Source organism: Bos indicus, chromosome 26 (assembly GCF_029378745.1).
Source record: "Bos indicus isolate NIAB-ARS_2022 breed Sahiwal x Tharparkar chromosome 26, NIAB-ARS_B.indTharparkar_mat_pri_1.0, whole genome shotgun sequence".
NCBI lineage: Eukaryota > Metazoa > Chordata > Mammalia > Artiodactyla > Bovidae > Bos > Bos indicus.
Window position 1 is genome coordinate 37,103,076 of NC_091785.1, and position 27,603 is coordinate 37,130,678.

The 27,603-nt window shown below is 38.1% G+C and overlaps 1 protein-coding gene across 2 annotated transcripts in view; it reads right to left on the reverse strand.

Annotated features, from left to right (window-relative positions):
* PDZD8 (PDZ domain containing 8) overlaps positions 1–27,603 on the reverse strand; it is an 84,802-nt gene that overhangs the window by 28,971 nt on the left and 28,228 nt on the right. For both annotated transcript variants that reach the window (XM_070780918.1, XM_019988721.2), the window contains one exon: positions 13,375–13,477. In XM_070780918.1, coding sequence (XP_070637019.1) covers positions 13,375–13,477 — 103 coding nt within the window. The remainder of the gene's footprint in view (positions 1–13,374; positions 13,478–27,603) is intronic.

Here is a 27,603-nt window from a genome sequence, read left to right on the forward strand (position 1 = left end):
CACATGTGTAAATTCCTCACTCTAAAAACCAGGCCTCTTGAATACTGAGCAGTAAATCTGTGGTTACCCTTAACCTAAATATTTTTATTTGCTTAAAACATACATCATAGATAGACTTGAGGGAGAAAGGAGACAGAAATGTGACTAAGTCATGCTGAAAGTTTGGAAGAAACACTGTGGGAGCTAAATTTTACTAGCCTTACTTCCCTTTAAGTTGTGGGGAGTTTTAGAAGCTCTTGCTGAACATAGGGAGGAATTATAATATTATTAGCAGAGGCTAGAGGCTGGAGCATCAAGCAGATTTTTCCAGCAGAAGGTACGAGTGTAGTGAGTTTGTGTCCTGTGAGAAGTATGGAGCCATGAAGGCCGCCAATCCTCTTCGTCCCCTTCCAGGACACTCACCGAACGACTGCAACATGCCAGGAATTCTAATAGGTGCAGGACACATAGCGTAAACAGAACAGAACATATTTGTGCTCCTGCAAGGTCTCTCAGCAAGTACGCAGTGTGCAGTGTTACCAGAGACCTTTAAGTACCCTTCTTTCAGCATTTATCATCTGATTATCATCAGGGCTATGAGATTTACCTTCACAGACCCATAGACTTAGTTCCTTGACTCCGTAAATTTGATCATTCTATTGTTTACTTTTTATATTTATATTCTTCCATTAATCATTCACCCGCATTTGTCTTTTCAGCTGAAGAACATTAATTTTTTCCCATCCATTTATCTTTATATAGCTACCTCACTTCCATGTAAACTTTAGTTCTTTCTCCCTAGATTATCTAGCAAATATAAATTTGTAGTATTACAGAAAACAGAAATGTACAAACAACTTATTCTGAGAATTTCACAGCTTTAAAATAAGCATATTCACTTTGTGACACTCACTCTAATGAAAAGCTGTCTTGTTTTGGAGGTACGATATAACTGTCTATTTCTTTAGGGAACCTAGATTTCACATATTTTAGGCACAGTTTGGAATTCTTTCTTACACATTTGTCCTGAGAGCGTATTCTCAATTCTGTACCTCTTAACGGGGCACATTCTAGAAGTTTAATGATATGTGCAAAGCTGAGCTGCTTTCTCTATATTTGTGTTGTCAGATATAGTCACATGGTTGAGCACTTGAAATGTGGCCAGGATGAATTGTGATCTGTTGTAGTTGTAAAATCTGCACCACATTTCAAAGACTATAAAAAAAAAAGTCTCCTTAAATTTTATGTTATGCGGAAATGACAATGTTTTAGGTTTATGGGTCAAATAAAAGATTACTAAAACTGTTTACTGGCTAATTTCTACTTTTTCAAACGTGGCTACAAGAACATTTAAAATTCCTTAAGTGGCATGCATTTTATTTCTATTGGAGAGTGCTATTGTTTGCGAAAACTCTTCAAAGGCCTGAACTCAATCATCCAGGATATTACATCCAATCATTTTTACCCTGTTTCCCCTTATCCTTAAGGCAAATCTGTGACAAAATATTCTCCTAGTAATTAGATGATTTGGGAACCTATAGTATGGATATTCATCAAAAGCTTTTTGAAAGTTGAGAATGCATTTACTGTTTCCATTTCTTTTATGTTTGTTTAGCATCTTCATACTAGACAGGAAAGATTTCCATATACATTGCATTTTCTCCCAAATGACTAGCTTCCTTCTACAAAATGCTTCCTGTATTCAGTGGCCCTAATCTTCACTCTGGAAGTAGAGGAAGAATCGTTCAGTTCAGTCACTCAGTCGTGTCCGACTCTTTGCGTCTCCATGGACTGCAGCACACCAGGTGTCCCTGTCCATCACCAACTCCCGGAATTTCTTCAAACTCATGTCCACAGAGTCGGTGATGCCATCCAACCATCTTATCCTTTGTCGTCCAGTTCTCCTCCCGCCTTCAATCTTTCCTAGCATCAGTGTCTTTTCTAATGAGTCAATTCTTCACATCAGGTGGCCAAAGTATTGGAGTTTAAGCTTCAACATCAGTCCTTCCAATGAATATTCCGGACTGATTTCCTTTAGGATGGACTGGTTGGATCTCCTTGCTGTCCAATGGACTCTCAAGAGTCTTCTCCAACACCACAGTTCAAAGGCATCAATTGTTCAGTGCTCAGCTTTCTTTATAGTTCAACTCTCACATCCATACATGACTACTGGAAAAACCATAGTATTGACTAGACGGACCTTTGTTGGCAAAGCAATGTCTCTGCTTTTGAATATGCTGTCTAGGTTGGTCATAACTTTTCTTCCAAAGAGTAAGACTCTTTTAATTTCATGGCTGCAGTCACCATCTGCAGTGATTTTGGAGCCCCCCAAAATAAGGTCTAGGACAGTTTCCCCATCTATTTGCCATAAAGTGATTGGACCAGATGCCATGATCTTAGTTTTCGGAATGGTGAGTTTTAAACCAACTTTTTCACTCTACTCTTTCACTTTCATCAAGAGGCTTTTGAGTTCCTCTTCACTTTCTGCCATAAGGGTGGTGTCATCTGCATATCTGAGGTTATTGATGTCTCTCCCACCAATCTTAATTCCAGCTTGTGCTTCATCCATCCCAGCATTTCTCATGATGTATTCTGCATATAAATCAAATAAGCAGGGTGACAATATACAGCCTTGACGTACTCCTTTCCCTATTTGGAACCAGTCTGTTGTTCCATGTCATTGTAACTGTTGTTTCCTGACCTGCATACAGATTTCTCAAGAGGCAGGTCAGGTGGTCTGGTATTCCATCTCTTTCAGAATTTTCCATAGTTTATTGTGATCCACACAGTCAAAGGCTTTGGCACAGTCAATAAAGCAGAAATAGATGTTTTTCTGGAACTCTCTTGCTTTTACGATAATCCAACAGATGTTGGCAATTTGATCTCTGGTTCCTCTGCATTTTCTAAATCCAGCTTGAATACCTGTAAGTTCATAGTTCATGTACTGTTGAAGTCTGGCTTGGAGAATTTTGAGCATTACTTTACTAGCGTGTGAGATGAGTCCAATTGTGCGCTAGTTTGGGCATTCCTTGGCACTGCCTTTCTTTGGGATTGGAATGAAAACTGACCGTTTCCAGTCCTGTGGCCACTGCTGAGATTTCCAAATTTGCTGGGATATTGAGTGCAGCACTTTCACAGCATCATCTTTTGGGATCTGAAATAGCTCAACTGGAATTCCATCATCTCCACTAGCTTTGTTCATAGTGATGCTTTCTAAGGCCCACTTGACTTCATATTCCAGGATGTCTGGCTCTAGGTCAGTGGTCACACCATTGTGGTTATCTGAGTCATGAAGATCTATTTTGTACAGATCTTCTGTGTATTCTTGCCACCTCTTCTTAATATCTTATGCTTCTGTTCAGTTCAGTTCAGTCGCTCAGTCGTGTCCGACTCTTTGCGATGCCATGAATCACAGCACGCCAGGCCTCCCTGTCCATCATCAACTCCCGGAGTTCACTCAGACTTACGTCCATCAAGTCAATGATGCCATCCAGCCATCTCATCCTCTGTCGTCCCCTTCTCCTCCTGCCCTCAATCCCTCCAAGCATCAGGGTCTTTTCCAATGAGTCAACACTTCACATGAGGTGGCCAAAGTATTGGAGTTTCAGCTTCACCATCAGTCCCTCCAATAAACACCCAGGACTGATCTCCTTTAGGATGGATTGGTTGGATCTCCTTGCTTCTGTTAGGTCCATACATTTCTGTCCTTTATTGTGCCCATCTTTGCATGAAATGTTCCCTTGGTATCTCTAATTTTCTTGAAGAGATCTCTAGTCTTTCTCATTCTATTGCTTTCCTCTATTTCTTTGCACTGATCACTGAGGAAGGCTTTCTTACCTCTCCTTGTTAGTCTTTGAAATTCTGCATTCACATGGGTATATCTTTCCTTCTCTCCTTTGTTTTTTGGTTTTCTTCTTTTCACAGCTATTTGTAAGGCCTCCTCACACAGCCATTTTGCTTTTTTGCATTTCTTTTTCTTGGGGATAGTCTTGATCACTGTCTCCTGTATAATGTCACAAACTTCCGTCCATAGTTCTTCAAGCACTCTATCAGATTTAATCCCTTGAATCTATTTGTCACTTCCACTGTATAATCATAAGGGATTTGATTTAGGTCATTCCTGAATGGTCTAGTGGTTTTCCCTACTTTCTTCAATTTAAGTCTGAATTTGGCAATTAGGAGTTCATGATCTGAGCCACAGTCAGCTCCCGGTCTTGTTTTTGCTGACTGTATAGAGCCTCTCCATCTTTGGCTGCAAATAATATAATCAATCTAATATCAGTGTTGATCATCTGGTGATGTCTATGTGTAGAGTCTTCTCTTGTGTTGTTGGAAGAGGGTGTTTGCTATGACCAGTGCATTCTCTTGGCAAACCTCTAGTAGCCTTTGCCCTGCTTCATTCTGTACTCCAAGGCCAAATTTGCCTGTTACTCCAGGTATCCCTTGACTTCCTACTTTTGCATTCCAGTCACCCATGATAAAAAGGACATCTTTTTGGGGTGTTAGTTCTAAAAGGTCTTGTAGGTATTCATAGAACTGTTCAACTTCGGCTTCTTCAGCATTACTACTCAGGGCACAGACTTGGATTGTGGTGATATTGAATGGTTTGCCTTGGAAACGAACAGAAATCATTCTATTGTTTTTGAGATTGCATCCAAGTAGTGCATTTTGGACTCTTTTGTTGACTATGATGGCTACTCCATTTCTTCTAAGGGATTCTTGCCCATAGTCGTAGATATAATGGGCATCTGAGTTAAATTCACCCATTCCAGTCCATCTTAGTTCACTGATTCCTAGAATGTTGACGTTCACTCTTGCCATCTCCTGTTTGACCACTTTTAATTTGTGTTGATTCACGGACCTAACCTTCCAGATTCCTATGCAATATTGCTTTTTATAGCATTGGACTTTGCTTCTATCACCAGTCACATCCCCAACTGGGTGTTGTTTTTGTTTTGGCTCTGTCTCTTCATTCTTTCTAGAGATATTTCTCCACTGATCTCCAGTAGCAGATTCACTGGAGTCTATATTAAGGCAGATTATCAAGCTCAATCTTTGGCAATTAAACATGGCTGACCTTATTAGGAAGGCTCTTCCACTCAACTTCCATCTCCCCACAGTCTCAAAGTTCTCCTTGCCTCTGGTCTAAAATAATCCCACTAACACCACTCCCGAATTGTCTCCTAATTATCAAACTACCACACACAGTCTAATTTTTGTTAAGAGGTAGTGGGATTTGAGGGAACAAGAACAGATCCTATGGGCAAAAAGACTTTGGTTCTTTATATATGGTAAAAGAATCCAGTATTTCGTAGACTCTGAAGTGTTACTTACGTGACATATTTGGTTTACATGTTTCTTTTCCTACACTGACAATTCTTAGAAAGTAGGCATCATCTCGTCAAATGTTTCTCTAATTCTAGTCAAAGTCAAAGTCACTCGGTTGTGTCCAACTTTTTGAGACCCTATGGACTATACAGTCCATGGAATTCTCTAGGCCAGAATACTGGAGTGGGTAGCCTTTCCCTTCTCCAGGGGATCTTCCCAACCCAGGGATTGAACCCAGGTGTCCTGCATTGCAGGCATTATTTTTTACCAGCTGAGTCACAAGGGAAACCCAAGAACACTGGAGTGGGTAGCCTATTCCTTCTCCAGCAGATCTTCCTGACCCAGGAATCGAACTGGGGGTCTAATTCTAAGGGTAGGTTAAAAGAAAATGAAAGGGAATCTGATATGAATTATTTATCTCTCAGAATCAAATCCTTTTAAAAAATGAGGTTTTGATAGGGAAGCGGTAGTAGAGAGAAGGAAAAGTACCAATCAAGTAAAACAAAAAGATAAAGTCTAGACTCTAGATGACTTCTGACTTCATGATTTTGGATGTGGCTGATCCTATCTAAAGCCCTTCTTAGAGCAGTGGCCAATTTCAAGGTGCCAGCTGACAACACATAACCCTCTAAAAGGAATACATTTGTTCTGATTAAGAGTTTCAAATTATTATTTATGGACTCTCCCCAAGTGGTTAGCAGAATGCTTTTCAGGAATTTATTACTTCTTATTTTTCAGACAAATCTGAAATGTCATGACATCTCCTAATGTCTTTAATGGTTCTCTATGGCATCTACATACTGGGCTACATAAGTGCTTAATAAGACATTAAGTTCTTCTGCTTTTCATACTGAACATGTGACTGTAACAGTAGCTCTCTCTTGTCCATCTACTATATATCCAGAGAAGATTCCTTGCTAATTCTTCATCACCTCAAAGGAAGAAATCGATATTCTTTCTTCCTGTTTGATAATGACATATTTATGTGGATGGACTGCCTTAACAGTTATTTAGATTTTTAACCTTCTATCTCTAATTAGAGAAGGGAAAACTTAAATCTTACAAGAGACAATTGCTATCAAGGGTCTCAGGGCATAGTCTGGTAGACTGGAAGGAGAGGGAATAGGGCTAGTATCAAAAATGTACATTAAAAATCTTGTTTTAAAAATTAAAACTCCTTTCATATTTTTATTCAAAATGGAGAACAAGGGAAAGCTAGACTGAACAGCCGGGTGCCAAAAGGCCCCCGCTGCTTTTCCCTCAACCCCAGAATTTCCACATTCAGAGGTTCCACAGCTCATTTTCATGGTGCCTTCTTCTCTTCTCCCCAAATGGCCTCAAGAATTTCACGTTGCACCAAGAATAAAACAATGTTTGAAGACTCCAGTGGCAGTTTAGATAACTGATGGAAGAGAAGACATGGACGGCACGGACAGGATAGTTGAGAGAGAGTAAAAGAAAAGAGTATTTACAGATAACCTATCTTATGTCCAGGAATAAGGGTAAAGCAAGTGGGTGGTCAAGGATGAGTGAGCTCTAATTCTGGGAGGGTAAGACTCAAGATCTCTCCTTCTTTAAAACCATGTATGTCTAAGTGACATTTATGAGATCTGTTTGCTTTACCATGCACACAATAATGATTATGTGTGATCAATATGTTTAATATGTGTATATGTTAAGTTGCTTCAGTCATGTCTGACTCTTTGCAACCCTATGGACCATAGCCTGCTTAGCTCCTCTGCCCATGGGATTCTGCAGGCAAGAATACTAGGGTGGGTTGCCATGCCCTTCTCCAGGGGATCTTCCGGACCCAGGGATTGAACCAGTGTGTCTTAGGTTTCCTGCATTGGTGGGTAGGTTCTTTATCACTAGCACCACCTGCGAAGTTCCATGTTTAATAGATGTCAGGTTAACTGTATTGTCAATAGAGCTGAGCTATACTGTTGTCTTCATCGTTTCCTACTGAAATATCATGGCCTGAAACTTTTTTAAAATCTGAAAACTCCTTAAATTTGTTCCTTAGTAAAAAAGCAAACTATCGTCATCAAACCTGTATAGTGCAACAGACTGAAATAAATCATAAAGTGTCCTGTCTCTTCTGGTGCAAGTAAATACATTTTTAGTATTGACACTGTCATCACTTGCAAGATGATCCTCTAATTTTTGTTTAAGCCTAATTTCCAATTTATTCTTCATTCTATCTCATGAGGATCTTTACTTATTATTTTTAAAGAACAAAGGCTACCATAAAGTACTTCATTTACCCTATGAGCTCTTTTATTGTGCAAATAAGCTAACAAACAGGGCACCGAAATGAGTGTCTGATTTTGATCCAAACTTTCCTCAGATTTCTAATATGGTAGGAAGTAGCTTCTATGCAGGGTATTTATTAAATTATTCTTTTAAATTATTCTCTGACATCCCAAATTAAGAAAAATTTCACAAGACAATTAAGTTCTTTTCTTACTTAAGCCACTATTCATTAGATTTAGCTAGGACTTAAACCTATTGCATTACAACTGTTCCACTTCCATCGCCAGCTCCAATTTCTGTGCAAATACCAAAAATTCAAAACTTTCCATTTATTATTGATCTTACCCAACTTAAGAGCATAAGGTACATTACACTTTAAAAAAAGGGTTGAGGGACTTCCCTGGTGGTCCAGTGGCTAAGACTCTGAGCTCCCAGTGCAGGGGGCCCAGGTTTGATCCCTGGTCAGGGAGCTAGATCCCACATGCTACAACTAAGACCCAGAGCAGCCAAATAAATAAATAAAATTCATTAAAAAAAAAAAAAAAAAAGGTTTGAAAAACTCAAAGGCATATTTAAAACATGTAATTAAGTTTCTTTCAAATACTTTTTTTAGCACATTTATTTTTTAATGATAAACTTTTTTCTAGCCAAATTTGCAATGTATCTCAAATTATCAAATCCTATTCTGTAATGCTTTACGTAGTCTTGAGAAACACTGTGATTCTCCTCCCTAGGGTTATTGAATTCAGACACGTGATTTAATGCCTGAAGACACTTCAGTGCTGCTGCCATTTTTGACACCAGATGTAATTACTAACCTAGAATTCCTTCCCCAAAACTACCTATGACATATGCTAAGATCTAAAATTATGACTCAAGATTAAAGTTTCAGTAACCTTTGCTACAAAATATTAAAGCTGTCTAATCTCATATCTTTGCAAGTATAATAAAGGAAACTGAAAATGCCAACAGCAGTGGCAAATTAGGACCCTTTCATATCTAGACAAAACAATGCTGGTTTTCACATATTTATTTATTTGAGAACAAACTGTAAACCTGGCTATTTTCTCTGAGAAGTTGCTTCAAATTGTTTGAGATGTACAAAGGAAAGGTGGCATGAACAACCACAAGAGAAAGGGGAGGTTTTCCTATAAAAAACTATTTTGACCCTGTCACTCAGTTCAGTTCAGTTCAGTCCTTCAGTCGTGTCCAGCTCTTTGCAGCCCTATGGACTGCATTCCCATGTCCCAAATCCTATGCTCCCAATTACTTTCACATATTCAAACTCCGGGGGTCAGCCCATCCTCCCTTTTCAGCTTTATTTCTCCCTCCTTTCCCATACTCATTGAAATTATTCCAAAAGAATTTCACAGTGCTCAATTTTTTTACATAAGAATGTTCACAATTACTACATAGAGAAGCTGGCAACAATTCAAAAGTCAAAGGGACATCCATAAAAATACCACATAACCATTAAAAGTCAAAATTTTTGAAAGCATGGTAATATGTTTATGTACCTCTTTAAAAAATTGAGAACTCTTTTTTAAAATGCTATGAAGAATAACAAACTATTCTAGAAATTCCAAAAAGTACCCCTACTGCTACTGTGAAACAGCTAGGTAGTACAGTTCAAAAGTACTTATTCACTAGTATAATGAAGACAAAAGAGAAAGCTTTCTTAAATACTGGCTACCAAATAATAATCATAGGATTAGTTATACTGCCACCAAGAGTTAAATGTGAACAGCTGAATATCTAACTTATTAAACACAACTTTAAAAACACAATTCATTCCTGCAAAAAACTACTGATGTACTAAACAGATCTTACCTTAAAACAGACTAAAAGTAACTTTGGAGCAGTCTGGGGTTCCAAAAGCACTCTTGGAATTTTATTACTCAGTTCAGTTCAGTTCAGTTCAGGTGGTCAGTCATGTTCGACTCTTTGCGACCCCATGAATCGCAGCACGCCAGGCCTCCCTGTCCATCAACAGCTTCCGGAGTTCACTCAGACTCACGTCCATTGAGTCAGTGATGCCATCCAGCCATCTCATCCTCTGTCATCCCCTCCTCCTCCTGCCCTCAATCCCTCCCAGCATCAGAGTCTTCTCCAATGAGTCAACTCTTTGCATGAGGTGGCCAAAGTACTGCAATTTCAGCTTTAGCATCATTCCTTCCAAAGAAATCCAAGGGCTGATCTCCTTTAGATTGGACTGGTTGGATCTCCTTGCAGTCCAAGGGACTCTCAAGAGTCTTCTCCAACACTACAGTTCAAAAGCATCAATTCTTCGGCACTCACCTTTCTTCACAGTCCAACTCTCACATCCATACATGACCTCTGGAAAAACCATAGCCTTGACTAGACGGACCTTTGTTGGCAAAGTAATGTCTGCTTTTCCATATGCTATCTAGGTTGGTCATAACTTTTCTTCCAAGGAGTAAGTGTCTTTTAATTTCATGGCTGCAGTCACCATCTGCAGTGATTTTGGAGCCCCAAAAAATAAAGTCTGACACTGTTTCCACTGTTTCCCCATCTATTTCCCATGAAGTGATGGGACCAGATGCCATGATCTTAGTTTTCTGAATGTTGAGCTTTAAGCCAACTTTTTCACTCTCCTCTTTCACCTTCATCAAGAGGCTTTTTAGTTCCTCTTCACTTTCTGCCATAAGGGTGGTGTCATCTGCATATCTGAGGTTATTGATATTTCTCCCGGCAATCTTGATTCTAGCTTGTGCTTCTTCCAGCCCAGCATTTCTCATGATGTACTCTGCATAGAAGTTAAATAAGCAGGGTGTCAATATACAGCCTTGACGTACTCCTTTTCCTATTTAGAACGAGTCTGTTGTTCCATGTCCAGTTCTAACTGTTGCTTCCTGACCTGCATACAAATTTCTCAAGAGGCAGATCAGGTGGTCTGGTATTCCCATCTCTTTCAGAATTTTCCACAGTTTATTGTGATTCACACAGTCAAAGGCTTTGGCATAGTCAATAAAGGCAGAAATAGATGTTTTTCTGGAATACTCTTGCTTTTCAATGATCCAGCGGATGTTGGCAATTTGGTCTCTGGTTCCTCTGCCTTTTCTAAAACCAGCTTGAACATCTGGAAGTTCACGGTTCACGTACTGCTGAAGCCTGGCTTGGAGAATTTTGCGCATTACTTTACTAGCGTGTGAGATGAGTGCAATTGTGCAGTAGTTTGAGCAGTCTTTGGCATTGCCTTTCTTTGGGATTGGGATGAAAACTGACTGTTTCCAGTCCTGTGGCCATTGCTGAGTTTTCCAAATGTGCTGGCATATTGAGTGCAGCACTTTCACAGCATCATCTTTCAGGATTTGAAATAGCTCAACTGGAATTCTATCACCTCCACTAGCTTTGTTCATAGTGATGCTTTCTAAGGCCCCCTTGACTTTACATTCCAGGATGTCTGGCTCTAGGTCAGTGATCACACCATCGTGATTATCTGGGTTGTGCAGATCTTTTTTGTATAGTTCTTCTGTGTATTTTTGCCACCTCTTCTTGATATCTTCTGCTTCTGTTAAGTCCATACCATTTCTGTCCTTTATCGAGCCCATCTTTGCATGAAATGTTTCCTTGGTATCTCTAATTTTCTTGAAGAGATCTCTAGTCTTTTCCATTCTGCTGTTTTCCTCTATTTCTTTGCATTGATCGATGAGGAAGGCTTTCTTATCTCTTCTTGCTATTCTTTGGAACTCTGCATTCAGATGTTTATATCTTTCCTTTTCTCCTTTGCTTTTCGCTTCTCTTCTCTTCACAGCTATTTGTAAGGCCTGCCCAGACAGCCATTTTGCTTTTTTGCATTTCTTTTCCACGGGGATGGTCTTGATCCCTGTCTCCTGTACAATGTCATGAACCTCAGTCCATAGTTCATCAGGCACTCTGTCTATCAGATCTAGTCCCTTAAATCTATTTCTCACTTCCACTGTATAATCATAAGGGATTTGATTTAGGTCATACCTGAATGGTCTAGTGGTTTTCCCTACTTTCTTCAATTTTATTATTACTAAATCCATAATATCTCAGTATATGCTTAGTAAACTAAATAAACCTTTTTTTTTTTTTAAACAGTCTGAGGGTCCCTTTAGGACACTGACTTTTTTTTCCTTCTCTGTTTCAGCCATAAAATTCTGGGATTCTACTTTCATTGTGTAACTTCATGGGCTTAATGAAGAAATTTTGTAGACAATATCTTGAATAAATGTTCTGAAATCTTTAATAGACTACTAGATTCATGCAAATTCCTAGAAGCAAGACATAACTGCTACTAAAACTGCTATGCAGAACATTCAAAAACACCAACTTAACTTTGAAAACAAATTAGCTAATAACTAGTGACAATTTTTACTCATTTAGGAACCCAAAGAACACAGACAAGTCCAAATAAAACATAATGAGATTAAAGCACTGTTTTTATTTTTAATTATAGCACTTAAAATATTTTAAAAATGCTTTTACAGTTTTTTCAAACTCTTTGCAATTTAGGTGACAGGTTCTTTTGAGAGAGATCAAAAAAGGAACCAGAACTCCAAGTCCTTCACACACCAAATCAGATCAGATCAGTCGCTCAGTCGTGTCTGACTCTTTGCGACCCCATGAATCGCAGCACGCCAGGCCTCCCTGTCCATCACCAACTCCCAGAGTTCACTGAGACTCACTTCCATTGAGTCAGTGATGCCATCCAGCCATCTCATCCTCTGTCGTCCCCTTTTCCTCCTGCCCCCAATCCCTCCCAGCATCAGAGTCTTTTCCAATGAGTCAACTCTTCGCATGAGGTGGCCAAAGTACTGGAGTTTCAGCTTTAGCATCATTCCTTCCAAAGAAATCCCAGGGCTGATCTCCTTCAAATTGGACTGGTTGGATCTCCTTGCAGTCCAAGGGACTCTCAAGAGTCTTCTCCAACACCACAGTTCAAAAGCATCAATTCTTCAGCACTCAGCCTTCTTCACAGTTCAACTCTCACATCCGTACATGACCACTGGAAAAACCATAGCCTTGACTAGACGAACCTTTGTTGGCAAAGTAATGTCTCTGCTTTTGAATATGCTATCTAGGTTGGTCATAAATGTCCTTCCAAGGAGTAAGCATCTTTTAATTTCATGGCTGCAGTCACCATCTGTAGTGATTTTGGAGCTCAGAAAAATAAAGTCTGACACTGTTTCCACTGTTTCCCCATCTATTTCCCATGAAGTGGTGGGACCGGATGCCATGTAGGTCCCAAATCCATTCTCTTCTTTCCATCGCCTTGGCTACCACCTAGTTAAAGTAGCCAACGCCTCCCCTAAATGCCTCTTAACTGATCTGATCTCTCTGCAGGTTTACCCCTGTCCTCTTGTAATTCTTTGTCTGTGCAGGCAGACGAGTATCAAACCTCTCCCCGGGACAGCACAACCAAAACAGGGTCTCTTGTCTTGAGAGACAAGAGACTGTTTCCCCAGCAGCTAACACAGTGCCTGGTACAAAGTAAGTGCTCACAAAATATCCGATGAATGAATGAATGAATGAATGCTCTGAATGTACATACTTTTCAATGTTTTCAGAATTATTTCCCTCTGATCCCACAACTATGAAACAACTAAAGTTATGAAATTAGTCAAACAAGGTTTTTGATGCAAGCAAGCAATTAATATTATAGCTTTAAGTGATTCATTTTATTATGGATGCATTACAAAAAGACAAATAAGAGCTGTTCATAATTATTTGCAAATGACTAAAAATAACTCGATACAGAAATATTAAAAAAACACTTATAAGAATATAAACTTCATACAGATGTAAAACTAAGCAAATTTATCTTACCGTCTTAATAGAACTCCTTTGCTTTTCTTCCCAAACACCAGTACTCAGTTCAAGTGTGCAATGAATATTTGCTTCAGTGTCATAAGATCCAAAAATAAGTAATCTGAAGTATAAAATAAAATATAGGGACTATTATACCAATTATATGTATTAAACTGTTTCTTCCTGATCATTATACCAAAAGTTAATAAATTACTCTGTTAACAGAGAAAAAAATTTAATTAAACGCTTGGTATATGCTCTAGTAGAAAAGTGAAATAAAATGAAAAATCAGATGAAACTGTAGGACACACTGTTTCTAAGCAGCTTATTCAAAGAAAGTAGTATCTATTCATGAGGTTAAAAAAATTGATCTGACATCTATACATAGTAGCAAATTCTATAGATTTTCAAATCAGGCTGTTGAATTTTAAAAATAAGTTGCAAAGTGATGCATATATACAGTATGATACCATCTCTGTAAACATTAAGTACACATAAAATAGTATAATACAGTTGCTTATGAACACACGTGCACACACACACACACACACCTCTCCATCCATTAATGTGACTTGGGCAAATGATTTAACTTCTCTAAACTCATGTCTTCCTCTGGAAACTTCAGGACAAAAACACTAACTTACCTCTTAGAAGCAGCTGTTGTGAGAATAAGAAACAATGCACATAAGGCATTTAGCATAGTGTTTAGCAAACAGTCTGGAGAAAGAAATGGCACCCCACTCCAGTACTCTTGCCTGGAGAACTCCATGGACAGAGGAGCCTGGTGGGCTACAGTCCATGGCGTCTCAAAAAGTCAGACAAGACTGAGTGACTACACTTAGTGAACAGTCAGTGCTCAATATATGTTTACTATTTCTATTACGCTGAAAACAACCGTCACAGAATAACTGCACCACTTAATTTTACTGTTTAATATTTAGATCTAAAAAGGAAATCTTGAATCCAATCTTGCGATGATATAAAGCAGTTTTTCTTATTGAAGGAAAAAAATGTTACCCACATGTTCAACTTCTATCTTACATATCTCCTAAGTCAGAATGTGAGTCTGCCAATGTGTTTTAGGAGTAAGTTTGCAAATAGCTTTAGCATTAATCACCATTTTGACTGTTACTCTATTACTTTATCTCTACACAAAGATCATAGGGATAGGAGTGAGATAATGAAAGAAAAGTGGATAAAAGACCTTAGAGTATTAAGAGAAAATTATGGCCTAAGGTTGGAGAACTGAAGAAAACCATGCCCATACCTCACAAACTGGTTTCATAAACTGAAAAGTCAGAATAAACTCATAGCAAAAAAGTTCCTAAATTTAAATAATTTTTAATCTTAAATGGAAATTTAAACTTACTGCCTAACAATTTATTGCCAAGAGCATTAAAAATCTTCATAATTCAAAAATACTAGGCTTAAAAATTGAGAATTTTCATTCAGCAAAGCTCTGCTGCCACCGTCTGTTCAAAAGAGCAAACTACCTGAAGGATTTACCGTCAATCCAGAGAAGGCTACGCACCACCTAGTACTCCCAAATTCTCAACAAGTATTACAGGATTCAGGAATGAGAAAGCATAATTCTTGCAATCCTTCCCTAAAACCATAAATCATTCTATATTTTTGACAACACTGTAAAAAAATTTTAAAAACATGTAATAAAAAGTAACCAAAAAGTAAGCCACAGAACTAAATGTCTGATAAGAAATAAATTTCTTTTTTGTTGCAGAAAATAAATTTCTGATAAGAAACATAAAAGCAAACACTGGTGACCTTAATCAGGCAACAATTTCTTAAAACAGGAGACCAAAAGCACAGGTAACAAAAGAAAAAATAGGTGAATGGAACTTTACCGAAATTAAAATTTTTCTCCTTCAAAGGATACACCAAGTAAGCAAAGACAATCCACAGAATGTGCAAATCAGATGTCTCATAAGGACCTATTATAACCCGATTGAAAAATGGACAAAGAATATGAATAGACATTTATCCAAAGAAGATATGTGAACAGCCAATCAGCACATGAAAATATGCTCAACATCATTAGTCATCAGGGAAATGCAAATTAAAACCACCATGAGATACACTTCATACCCACTAGATGGCTAATTTAAAAAGAGAGACGTATGGGTGAGGATATGGAGAACCTAGAATCCTCACACATTGCTGGAGGGGTTGGAAAATGATGTAGTCACTTGCTCCTTAAAAAGTTAACATAGAATTAACATATATGACCCAGAAATTCTACTCCTAGATATATAATCAAGAAAAATAAAAGCATACATTCACACAAAAACTTGACATGAATGTCCATGATAGCATTAGTCACAACAGCCAAAAAGTGAAAACAACCCATATGTCCATGAGGTCATGAGCAGGTAAATAAGATATGGCGTATGGCATATACACACGATGGAATATTACTTGGTAACAAAAGGCAATGAAGTGATGATACATGCTACAATATGGATAAACCCTAAAAACAAGCTAAGTGAAAAAAGCCAGTCACAAAAGACCTCATACTTTACGGAATGTCTGCTGCTGCTGCTAAGTCACTTCAGTTGTGTCCGACTCTGTGCGACCCCATAGACGGCAGCCCACCAGGCTCCCCCATCCCTGAGATTCTCCAAGCAAGAACACTGAAGTGGGTTGCCATTTCCTTTTCAAATGCACGCAAGTGAAAAGTGAAAGTGAAGTCGCTCAGTCATGTCCAACTCTTAGCGACCCCATGGACTAAAGCCTGCTACGCTCCCCCGTCCATGGGATTTTCCAGGCAAAAGAGTACTGGAGTGGGGTACCATTGCCTTCTCCGATGGAATGTGTGGAAATAAGCAAATTTAGAGAGGCAAAAGTAGCATCAAAGATCACTGATCATAGATCACCATAACAAATAATAATGAAAAAGTTTGAAATACTCTGAGAATTAACAAAATATGCCATAGACACAAAGTGAGCAAATGCTGTTGGAAAAAATGGTGTTGACAGACTTGCTCAATGTAGGGTTGTCACTCAATGTAGGGTTGGCATTCAATGTAGGGTTGGCACAAACCCTCAATTTCTAAATGTAATATTTATGAAATACAGTAAAGCAAGGCACAGTAAAACAGGTATACTCGTGTATCTCTACTGCTATTTCATGTAGTAAAACTATTTTCATCCTTCTGATATCTGAATAGTTAAAGAATTTGAGAAAATTAAGTACAAACCCAGATGACATAAAGCCAACACTGTGTTAAAATGCCAGACTCCAAAATATTTCAGTGTAATGTTGGTATGCTATACACTTACATATGATACCTTCAACAAAAGTGAACTGTGAAATGAACTGTGGTCAGAAAAATAAGAATTCAAAAGACTATTGGTTACATAAGGTCTAGGGGAAGAGAACTTAGGGGGAATAGGAATTGACTGCTAATGAGTGTGGAGCTTCTGTGACAGGGACAAAAATGTTCTAAAATCAGACTGTGATGACAGCTGTACCTTCTTCTCCCTCTGAAACAAGTGTCACTATTCCCCCCACAAGTCCTGGAGAAAGAAACTTTGTCTTGAACTTCATAACCTCTAATATTAGAAAATAACCAATACTTGACCAAGTCAAAGTTCAACGAGATCATAACTCACCTAGACTCAAATTCTTAACATTCCTTGGCTGCTTCTGCCTACACCACCCACGTATTCTGTCACTCACTAAACCCTGCCCTTAGAAAAGTTAAACCATTTGGCCCTTTCGTTTCTACTAATACATGTAGTTCAAGAACTTACTTCCTCACTTTTAACCTATAATACCTCTTAATTTGTTTCTGGGCCTTCAATTTCTCTTACCATGCAATCCATTCGATAAACAGCAATTTCTGAAAACAAGTGTTATCTTATGTCACCTTCAGGTATCTTTAATAAGTTCACCAGAAGCACTTGATTGACAGTTATGGCATCATGGTGCAAAGGGAGGGAAAATTCGGATATAATACCCTTGAATTTTTATTTTTATGACCACACAGTTCATTTCACAGTTCACTTTTGTTGAAAGTATCATATTTAAGTATATAGCATGCCAACATCACACTGAAATATTTTGGAGTCTGGCATTTTAACACAGTGTTGGCTTTATGTCATCTGGGTTTGTACTTAATTTTCTTAAGTTCTTCTGCTTAAGTTCTTCTGCTGTACTTAAGTTCTTCTGCTATTCAGATACCAGAAGCATGAAAATAGCTGTTTTACTACATGAAATAGCAGTAGAGGTATACAAGCATACCTGTTTTACCATGCCTTGCTTTACTGCTCTTTGCTTTACTGTATTTTGTAAATATTACAATTTTTAAAATTGAGGGTTTGTGACAACCCTGCACTGAGCAAGTACGTCTATCAACACCATTTTTCCTACAGCATTTACTCACTTTGTGTCTGTGTCACATTTTGTTAATTCTCAGAGTATCTCAAATTTTTCATTATCATTGTATTTGTTATGGTGATCTATGATGAATGATCCTTGATGCTATTATGTAATTATTTTGGAGCACCATGAAGAAGGCAAGCTTGTCTGACCTTAAAAAAATCTGTTAATGTACCTTTTATTTCAGTTGAACAATGCAGTGATAGTTTCAGGTGGACACAGAAGGGACTCAGCCATACATATACATGTATCCATTCTTCCCCAAACTCTCCTCCCATCCAGGCTGCCACATAACACTGAGCAGAGTTCCCTGTGCTGAACACAGTAGGTAGTTGTTGATTATCCACTTGAAACACAGCAGTGTGTTCGGGTTCATCCCAAACTCCCTAAGTATCCCTTCCCCCTGGCAACCACAAGTTCATTCTCTTAAGTCTGCAAGTCTCCTTCTGTTCTGTTAAGATCATTTACCTCATCTTTTCAGAACAACCCACATATAAGGACTGTCACATGTTTCCCTTCTCTGACTTACCTCACTCAGTATGACCCTCTCTAGGTCCGTCCATGTTGCTGCAAATGGCGTTACTGCACTCTCTTTAAAGGCTGAGTAGTATTTCATTGAATATATGTACCACATCTTATTTCATTCCTCTGTCAATGGACATTTAAGTTGCTTCTGTGTCTTGGCTACTGTAAATAGTGCTGTGCTGAACATGGGGGAGAATGTATCCTTTCACATCATGTTTTTCTCCAGGGCTATGCTGGGGAATGGAATTGCGGGGTCATATGGTAGCCCTATTTTTCATTTTTTAAGGAACCTCCATACTGTTCTCCATAGTGACTGTACCGATTTACATTCCCACCAACAGTGTAGGAGAATTCCCTTCTCTCCACATCCTCTCCAGCATTTACTGTTTCAAACTCAATTGACTTTTGAAAATAACAACAAAGGATTTAGACTATTACATAAACTTCACTGGTAAAACATCGGCAGGATTTGAGAGCACTGACTCCAGTTTTGAAAACAGTTCTGCTGTGAGTAAAATACTATCAAGCAGAACTGCATGCTACAGAGAAACCGTCTATGAAAGGAAGAGTCAGTCAATGCAGCCAATTTCTCTGTTGTCTTATTTTAAGAAATTACCATGCCATCTCATCCTTCAGCAACCACCACACTTGGTAAGTGACAGGAGCCATCAATATTAAGGCAAGATTATCCACCAGCAAAGACTTTATGACTCGCTGAAGGCTCATATGATGATGAGCGTCATTTGGTAATCCAGTCTTTTATAATTAAGGTATGTACATTTTTCTAGACATAATACTATCACACACTTAATAGACTACAGTACAGTGTAAACGTAACTTTTATATGTATTGGGAAACCAAAACATTCATGTGATTTGCTTTATCGTCATGTTCACATTATTGTGGTGCTCTGGAACTATGCCTATACAATTACAAAAGAAACAATACTATTTCCAACACAACAATCTTAGGGAAGAGGAAGCGGGGCAAGAAAAGAATACCTACGTAAACCTAGGGCAAGTGAACTCCAAATTTAGGATCTTCTGAGAAGCCTGCTTCTAGTCAAAAGCAACCTAACTACAGGAAGATTCCTTATTATACCCCAGAGAAGTGTATAGAAACAAAGGGAAACATCATTCAATTACTTTATTTATTTATCTCTTACTGCTAGAGGAACTTAAACAGTTAAATAAATACAGGCGTAGGCATAAGATCTCTAGGAATTCAGTTCATCTTGTGGAGTTATATGTCCAAATTCAGAGTTACAGACCATTATTCGTTATAGATCTACATAGCTTTTTAAAAAAAAAAAAAACTCTAGGAATAATATTCAGCAACAGTGCCAAGAAATTCTTCTGTTTTTCAACAGCTCACTTTGAGTGGAAGTTTTCCCTTAAACAAAATTAAATATCTCATGTTTGATCTAATTTCCTTTTATCTCTCCTCCAGCCTTTATATAAATGATGCTTTATTATTAATACACATTTCTATATCTCAAGATCTTCCGGAAAAGGTAACTTAAAAAATGACTTGCTTTCAAATAGATTAAAAAAAAAAAAATCCAAAATTTATATACTTCTAACACAATATGAAAAATTTAAGAATCAAAATTTTCTTCAGCAAGCTAAAAAAAAAACAAAAAACAAAAAAACACAAAGACTATGAACATAGAATGAGTGAAAGATTGTGAAGTCAAACAAACCTAGCTTCAAATTCCAGCTATGTGGTTTTAAGCAAGTAACTTACGGATCTCAGTTCTTCAGATATATTACTAATCTAATGAAGATGTTCTGAGGACTGAAATAATGAATGCAAAGTGCCTACTATATATATATATGTATATATATTGCAGATAATAAGTAAATGCTATTAACAACAAGAAAGGTATCTGTGGAATCATGCCCCCAAATATATTCAAATTTAGCTAGATATTTTCTCTTTTGAAAAAAATAAAACTGTCAAATATTAAAGTAAATGCAGACTATAAGGTACATCTGTTTACCAACTACTCAGAAGGGGAAAGTTAATATTTAGCATTATTTACTGCAGATAATTTTTTTTAAGTTACCACTTGAGTGAAAAATAAACAAGTGAATGTATTCAAACTCAATCCTAAAATTAATGGAAGATTTGGTTTTAACTTTTAAAATAGCTCATGAATTTGAAATGAATTTCAAAACTCCATGTTAACAGCCTTCTCCCTGGAAGAACCAAGTACTTCACTATATAATATGGATATAACGTTACTTAAAAGTATTAATTCCTTCTGCCAAATTTTTATGTCAAAGCTGCCTCTAATAAAAGAAACAAGACCAGCTGATTTTATTTCAAAATCGTTTAATCACACAATTAAACCCTTCCCTTTGCCTTATAAAAATCTAAGTAAAAATATGTATTTCTGGTTCTAGAAGGATGGTGGTAGTGATAGCATGGTTTTGAGTCTCCCAAAATCTTCCCATAAAAGCACAGAGAACAATCAGGAAAACAAAGGCAAAACCTGTCAACAACATCTACAACAAAACCAGGTGAACAGTACTTCAGGTGATAGTGGTAAAGTGGTCACACAAACTCTCCAACAGACTGCAGTTATAAAGAGTGGATAAAAAGAATCGTAAAAACACATTTAAAAGCAATGAAAACCTTCCCAAAGCAGAGAGAAGCCAGAGGACAATCGAATTTCAAAAAATTTCAAGGAGTACAAATTATTAGCTTGGGGTTTACATAGCTCAGGGCTAGAGCTGCAGGAAAATGGTGGTATAGTTCATGCAGCAGAAAGTTGAAGCTTTATGGGTTTTAACTATCAGAGGATGGAGTACAAAGCAGACAGAGCAGCTAGAAATTATGGGGTGATCCCCAGGAGCAAAGAAACCACTGAGAGGCTAAGTTCCATCTCTGCTCAAATTCTTGGCTGACTGCTATATACAGGAGGAGACTCCAGGACACCAGTCTAACACAGCAGCAGTGCGAGACAAAGCAGAGAACGGAAACATGCTGCTGCTGGCAAGATGGAAAGGCAGGAAGGGTAAGGAGACAAAGTTTGCAACTTGAGGAAAGGAAAGCCAACTGCCCTCTAGAATATAACATCAATCATCCCAGAATATAAGAGAATGCAGAGTTTCCACAACTCATTATTTCCAATGTCCAGTTTTCAAGAAGCAGCAACAAGAAAAAGAAAGCAAAGAAAAAAGACAAGGTCATGTCACAAGCATATAGGAGCCAGTTTGAAGAGGCTCCAAGAAGCTACATCTGAGAAAATTTAGGCACCAAAATAACTAAGCATGGTAAAGAACTATAACCATTGAAAAAAACAGGAATCCATGAGTGCATGCTGATAACAGATAATTATGGGATAAGGGAAAACTCTTGGTAATAAAAGTAGAATGCCAAGGGCTATGGTTTTTCTGTATTTGTGTTAACATTTAAAAAAAATTTTAAATGATGTATTTTTGGAACCCAGTAAAACAAAACAACACTCTAAAAGGTGCTGAGAAAACAGAAGCTTTACAACACTCTAAGTATGACTACGTGAGGAACTGACCTTATTTAGAACTTTTATCTATAATAAGGACAGACTATCCTAAATATACTGCTTTAGAGTACAGAACTCTCACACGACAAAAGTTTACAGGCTTTGTTTTCACTGACTATTATCTTAGCTCGTTTCTCAAAAATATCACTGGTTGCTAAAACCAGAAAAACAAAAGAGAGAAGAGATGAGATGAGAAGAGGCCCACTACACTGTTTAATGTCTTTTATACAGAGATGTAGGGGCAAATCCCTTCTAGAATTTGACATCAGAATCTCTCTTCCGCTGAAAAGCAGGCACGGTTTATCAAGAGATAAACTAAGAAACCTATCAGGTTTCCTTCTCCAAAAACTGACCTCTTTTCTGCAAGGCTATTTTTCATCTAATTTATCTTCTATTTAACTGCACATGGGAATATTATTTTCTTTTGCAAAGTATCTAAAATCCTCTTAGAAGCTGAACTATAAATTTAAAAATAATCTTAATAATCTTAGTGACTGCAACACTAATGTGAAATAATTTAGTCTTCTAACAGTAGTACTACAAACACAGCAGTTGAGTTCTTCTGTGATTAAAAAACTAACTAGTCAATGCAAAAAAAAAAAAAAGCAACTTCAGAATGAGTGTTCACTTTCTAAAACATTTGATAAAAGCAAGGTGTAAGAATCAGTTTTTACAAACACAACTACGTTTCCATTCCCAAGCTTTATTTGGAAAATTCAAAACTGTATTTAATATAATTAGAAAACAACTTCCCTTCACAGTGCAAGATGTTTTCAAATTAATAAATTCAAATTCCAGTTTTCACAACTAAATGTCCAAAAAACCCAGTTTTATAAAAAGATTTACTTTTTTCTTGATAAATATGAGACTGATTATATCAAGGCATAACAAAAGAAGTTGTATCTACTGAAGCCTTAGTGTGTAGTAATGGCAACCCACTCCAGTATTCTTGTCTAGAGAATCCCGTGGACAGAGGAGCCTGGTGGGCTGCTGTCCATAGGGTCACACAGAGTTGGACACAACTGAAGCGACTTAGCATGCATGCATGCATGCACTGGAGAGGGAAACGGCAATCCACTCCAGTATTCTTGCCTGGAGAAGCCCAGGGACTGAGGAGCCTGGTGGGCTGCTGTCTATGGGGTCGCACAGAGTCGGACACAACTGAAGCAACTTAGCAGCAGCAGCAGGCACCATAGTTTATTTACCTATCTGATCACAATTACCAGCAAAGCAGCACACTTGTCCATTTTTACAGATGTGTAACTTGCCCAAGAACATGTAACAAACAGTAAAACCGTATCACCAGGATGTGAACATAGCACTTGCTAACTCAAAAGTCAGGATTATTTCTACTCTGCGTTGCCTTCTGAAGCATAAAGCTGTACAACTCCAGTAGTTTCAGTAAACAGTTTCCTATGAATACTTCTAACTTGTTTCCTCTTTGGCAAAATTTTCTCTTAAATTACAACAGCTAAGTTTGGTAAATCTTCACACAGACTTCTGGCAGTCTGAAATTCAAAATAAAGTTAAGAAAGAAAAAAATCCTCACAGAGAACCATTTTATTATTTCAAAATGAAGTTTAAAAAATAAAGAAATCCTTGCAGAAAGCCATCACTGTCTGTGGGTGATGAGTATGATCCTTTCCTGGATTTCAGGAAAAAATTATTAAAGTTATATTTTACTTGATTCAAGGTCAAGTTCAAAAATGCTTAAGAAACAAACATTTAAAAGAATATTAAGCTAGGTGACGTCCCTGGTGGCAAAGTGGATAAGAATCTACCTGCCAATGCAGGGGACATGGGTTTGATCCCTGGTCCAGGAGGATTCCACATGCTGTGGAAGCCCATGTGCCACAACTTCTGCGTCTGTGCTCTAGAGCCCACAAGCCACAACTTCTGAGCCTGTGTGACGCAACTACTGAAGCCCACGTGCCCAGAGCCTGCGTTCCACAGCAAAAGCCACCACAATCAGCAGCCCATGCACTGTCACAAAGAGTAGCCCCTCTCAGAGCAGCTAGAGAAAGCCCGTGTGCAGCAATAAAGACCCAGTGCAACCAAAAGATAAAAGTTAAAAAAACATATTAAGTTAAAACTATAACAACACTGGGCTTCCCAGGTGGCTCAGTGGTAAAGAATCTGCCTGCCAATTCAGGAGATGCAGCAGACGCAGGTTTGACCCCTGGATTGGGAAGATCCTCTGTAGGAGGAAATGGCAACCCACTCTAGTGTTTTTGCCTAGAGAAGCCCATGGACAGAGGAGCCTGGCAGGCTGCAGTCCATGGGTTGACACAACTGAAGAGACTAAGCATGCACGAATATAACAATGCTAAGTGATCCCTATGGCACTGTAACAACTTGGACATGTTTAAATAGGTCTCAAGGAGGAGAAATGTGAATACGCATGCCTAAACGTTAAAAACCTAAGAAGCTTTGAATCATGATAGCAGGCTAATTTAGAACAATTTTATATACATACAAGTGGTCTACAGATATCTTCTATCTAATCTTAATTGGTTTATGCTCTTTCAAAAATTTGATCATTCTAAAATGTTATTCTATTTGTTTCAAATATTTTCATATGAAGCTGGGTTTCAAAGAGGCAGAGGAACTAGAGATTAAATTGCCAACATACGCTGGATCGTGGAGAAAGCAAGGGAGTTCCAGAAAAACATCTACTTTTGCTTCATTGACTGTGCTAAAGCCTCTGATTGTATAGATAACAACAAACTGTGGAAAATTTTTTAAGAGATGGGAGTACCAGACCATCTTAACGTGTTTCCTGAGAAACCTGTAGGCAGGTCAAGAAGTAACAGTTACAACCAGACATGGAACTCACTGGTTCAAAATTGGAAAAGTAGTACAACAAGGCTGTATACTGTCAACTTCTGTGCAGAGTACATCATGTGAAATGCTGGGCTGGATGAATCACAGGCTGGAATCAAGACTGCCAAGAGAAATGTCAACAACCTCAGATATGCAGATGATACTACTCTAATGGCAGAAAGTAAGGAGGAACTAAAGAGACTCTTCATGAGGGTGAAAGAGGAGAGTGAAAAAGCTGTCTTGAAACAACATTCAAAAAAACTAAAATCAAGGCATCAGGTCCCATCATGTCACGGCAAGTAGAAGGGGAAGAGTAGTAGTGACAGATTTTATCTTCTGGACTCCAAAATCACTGCTGATGGTGACTGCAGCCGTGAAATTACAAGACACTTGCTTTTTGGAAGGAAAGTTATGACAAACCTAGACAGCATATTAAAAAGCAAAGATATTACTTTGCCGACAAAGGTCCACGTAGTCAAAACTATGGTTTTCCCAGTAGTCATGTATGGATGTGAGAGTTGGACCATAAAGAAGGCTGCATGCCAAAGAATTGATGCTTTTGAACTGTGGTGTTGGAGAAACTCTTAAGAGTCCTTGGACAGCAAGGAGATCAAACCAGTCAATCCTAAAGGAAATCAACCCTGAATACTCATTGGAAGGACTGATGCTGAAGTTGAAGCTCTAATACTTTGGCCATCTGATGTAAAGAGCTGACTCACTGCAAAAAACCCTAAAGCTGGGAAAGATTGAAGCCAAAAGGCGAAGTGGGGGGCAAAAGATGAGATGGTTGGATAGCACTACCAACTCAATGGACCTGAATCTGAGCAAATTCCAAGAGGTAGTGGAGGACAGAGGAGCCTGGCATGCTACAGCCCATGAGGTCACAAAGAGTCAGATGCTACTCAGCAACTGAACAACAACTTTTCACATCACTAAGTGAAGCAGTCATGGTAAAAATATCTTAAGAGCTCTTAAGCCTTAAGCTTCCAAAATTGAAATCAACAATAAGCATTTTTTTGTTCTTCCTCCAAAAAGGGGGGCATTATTATTTGTTCTTCTGTTTTTTCTAGAGTGTCACTTTCTGTTTTAGAGATTACAATAAACCACACAAGATAAATTTATATTCAGTAGGGGGAAAACATAAAATACTGAGATTATAATAGTATATTTCCTTTAGTGTGAATTCTAGAAACTTGGAAGCTATATGAATTGAGTTCTATTTTTATACTAACAAAAATGTTTAGAAGAAAATAATGTAAAAAAGAATTTAATAAAAATGAGATGAATGTTTTGACTTCTCAACACGAAGACAAAAAAGCAAGGATGAATTGAAAATAATAATTTATTCTCTCCTCCACTAACAATTTTAAGTACTCCTTAAACTATGTGAATAATACACAGCACCACAACACTAAGTAACTTTACATGGTCAGGTGTGTAACCATAGTGACTAAAAACTATTGAGATAGCGTGCTTGTTTCCAAGATTAAGCTGTCACCCGGGAAAAGGTGATGGCACTATATAACCCAAGCCTACAAGGACTAACATAAGAACATGAACCACTGTCCATGCTTTGTCCTTCAACTCTCCAGAAATACTGGTCTTTATTTTTATTTTTTGACAAGGCGATACAGTCACAAAAATCAAACGATACAAAAAAAGTTTATAGTGAAGAGTTTGGATCCCACCTTCACCCCTGTCCATTATCATTAACCCAGTTTCCTTCACCTTTTCCCCATAAAAATCTTTATTGGTTTCTTGTATATTCTTTCAGAGATTCATTATACAGGTCCTTATTAAAATAAAGTAGGATACATATACTTCACAAATTGTCATGTTTTTCTTTGTATCATTGATCTCAATTCAACATGACCTAAATAATGACTCACTATACTCTCTTGATGCCTTCATGAAGTCTTGGGTCCAAGACTGACCCAAGGCTTTAGGTGAGCAGTATCTCAGATATAGCAAGAGAATGGTGAGCAAAGGAGACAACAATAGCTAGGGGTTAAAAGCCACAAGCAATAGACACAAGAGCTTGGTATGTTTAAATATCTAAGGCTGGGAATGGCGAACTATGGGGTCCATGGACCCAATCCAGTCCACTGTTTGTTTTTCTATGGCCTGTGGGCTACCAATGGTTTCCACATTTTTAAATGGTTAAAAAAAAAAAAAAGAACTTTATGACACACAAAAATTATAAAATTCATATAATACAGCTTTATGGTTACACAGTCAAGTCATGCCCATTCATTTACCTACTGTCTTATCTACGACTGCTTTCTTACTACAAGGCAGAGTTGAATAGTTGCAAAAGAAACCATGTGAATGCCAAAGCCTAGACTATTTACTTATCTGGCACTTTAGAGAAAAAATCTGCCAGCCTCTTCTCTTGCTGCTGCTGCTGCTAAGTCGCTTCAGTCGCGTCCAACTCTGCGCGACCCCATTGACGGCAGCCCACCAGGCTTCCCCGTCCCTGGGATTCTCCAGGCAAGAACACTGGAGTGGGTTGCCATTTCCTTCTCCAATGCATGAAAGCGAAAAGTGAAAGCGAAGTCACTCAGTCGTGTCCGACTAGCGACCCCATGGACTGCAGCCTACCAGGCTCCTCCGTCCACGGGATTTTCTAGGCAAAAGTACTGGAGTGGGGTGCCATTGCCTCTTCTCTTAGGAAGGTCTATTTGGCTGAAGCACTGTGAGTGAGGGGCTGAGTACAAAAAGAAACTAGTGAGGGAAAGAGGGACATGCATGTCATGGTAATGATTTGGGTCTATAATCTAAGAGGAATGGGGAAGCCATTAAGAGAATTTTAAGTAGGAAAGGGACAATCAGATATGCATTTTGAAAAGCTTATTCTGGTTGTCATATTGGTAACCAGGGAGGAGGCTAATATAATAAGTAGTTCAAGCAAAGTATAAACACAGCTTAGACTATAGGGATGGAAAAATAAAGAGGCTGGGCCAGATTATTT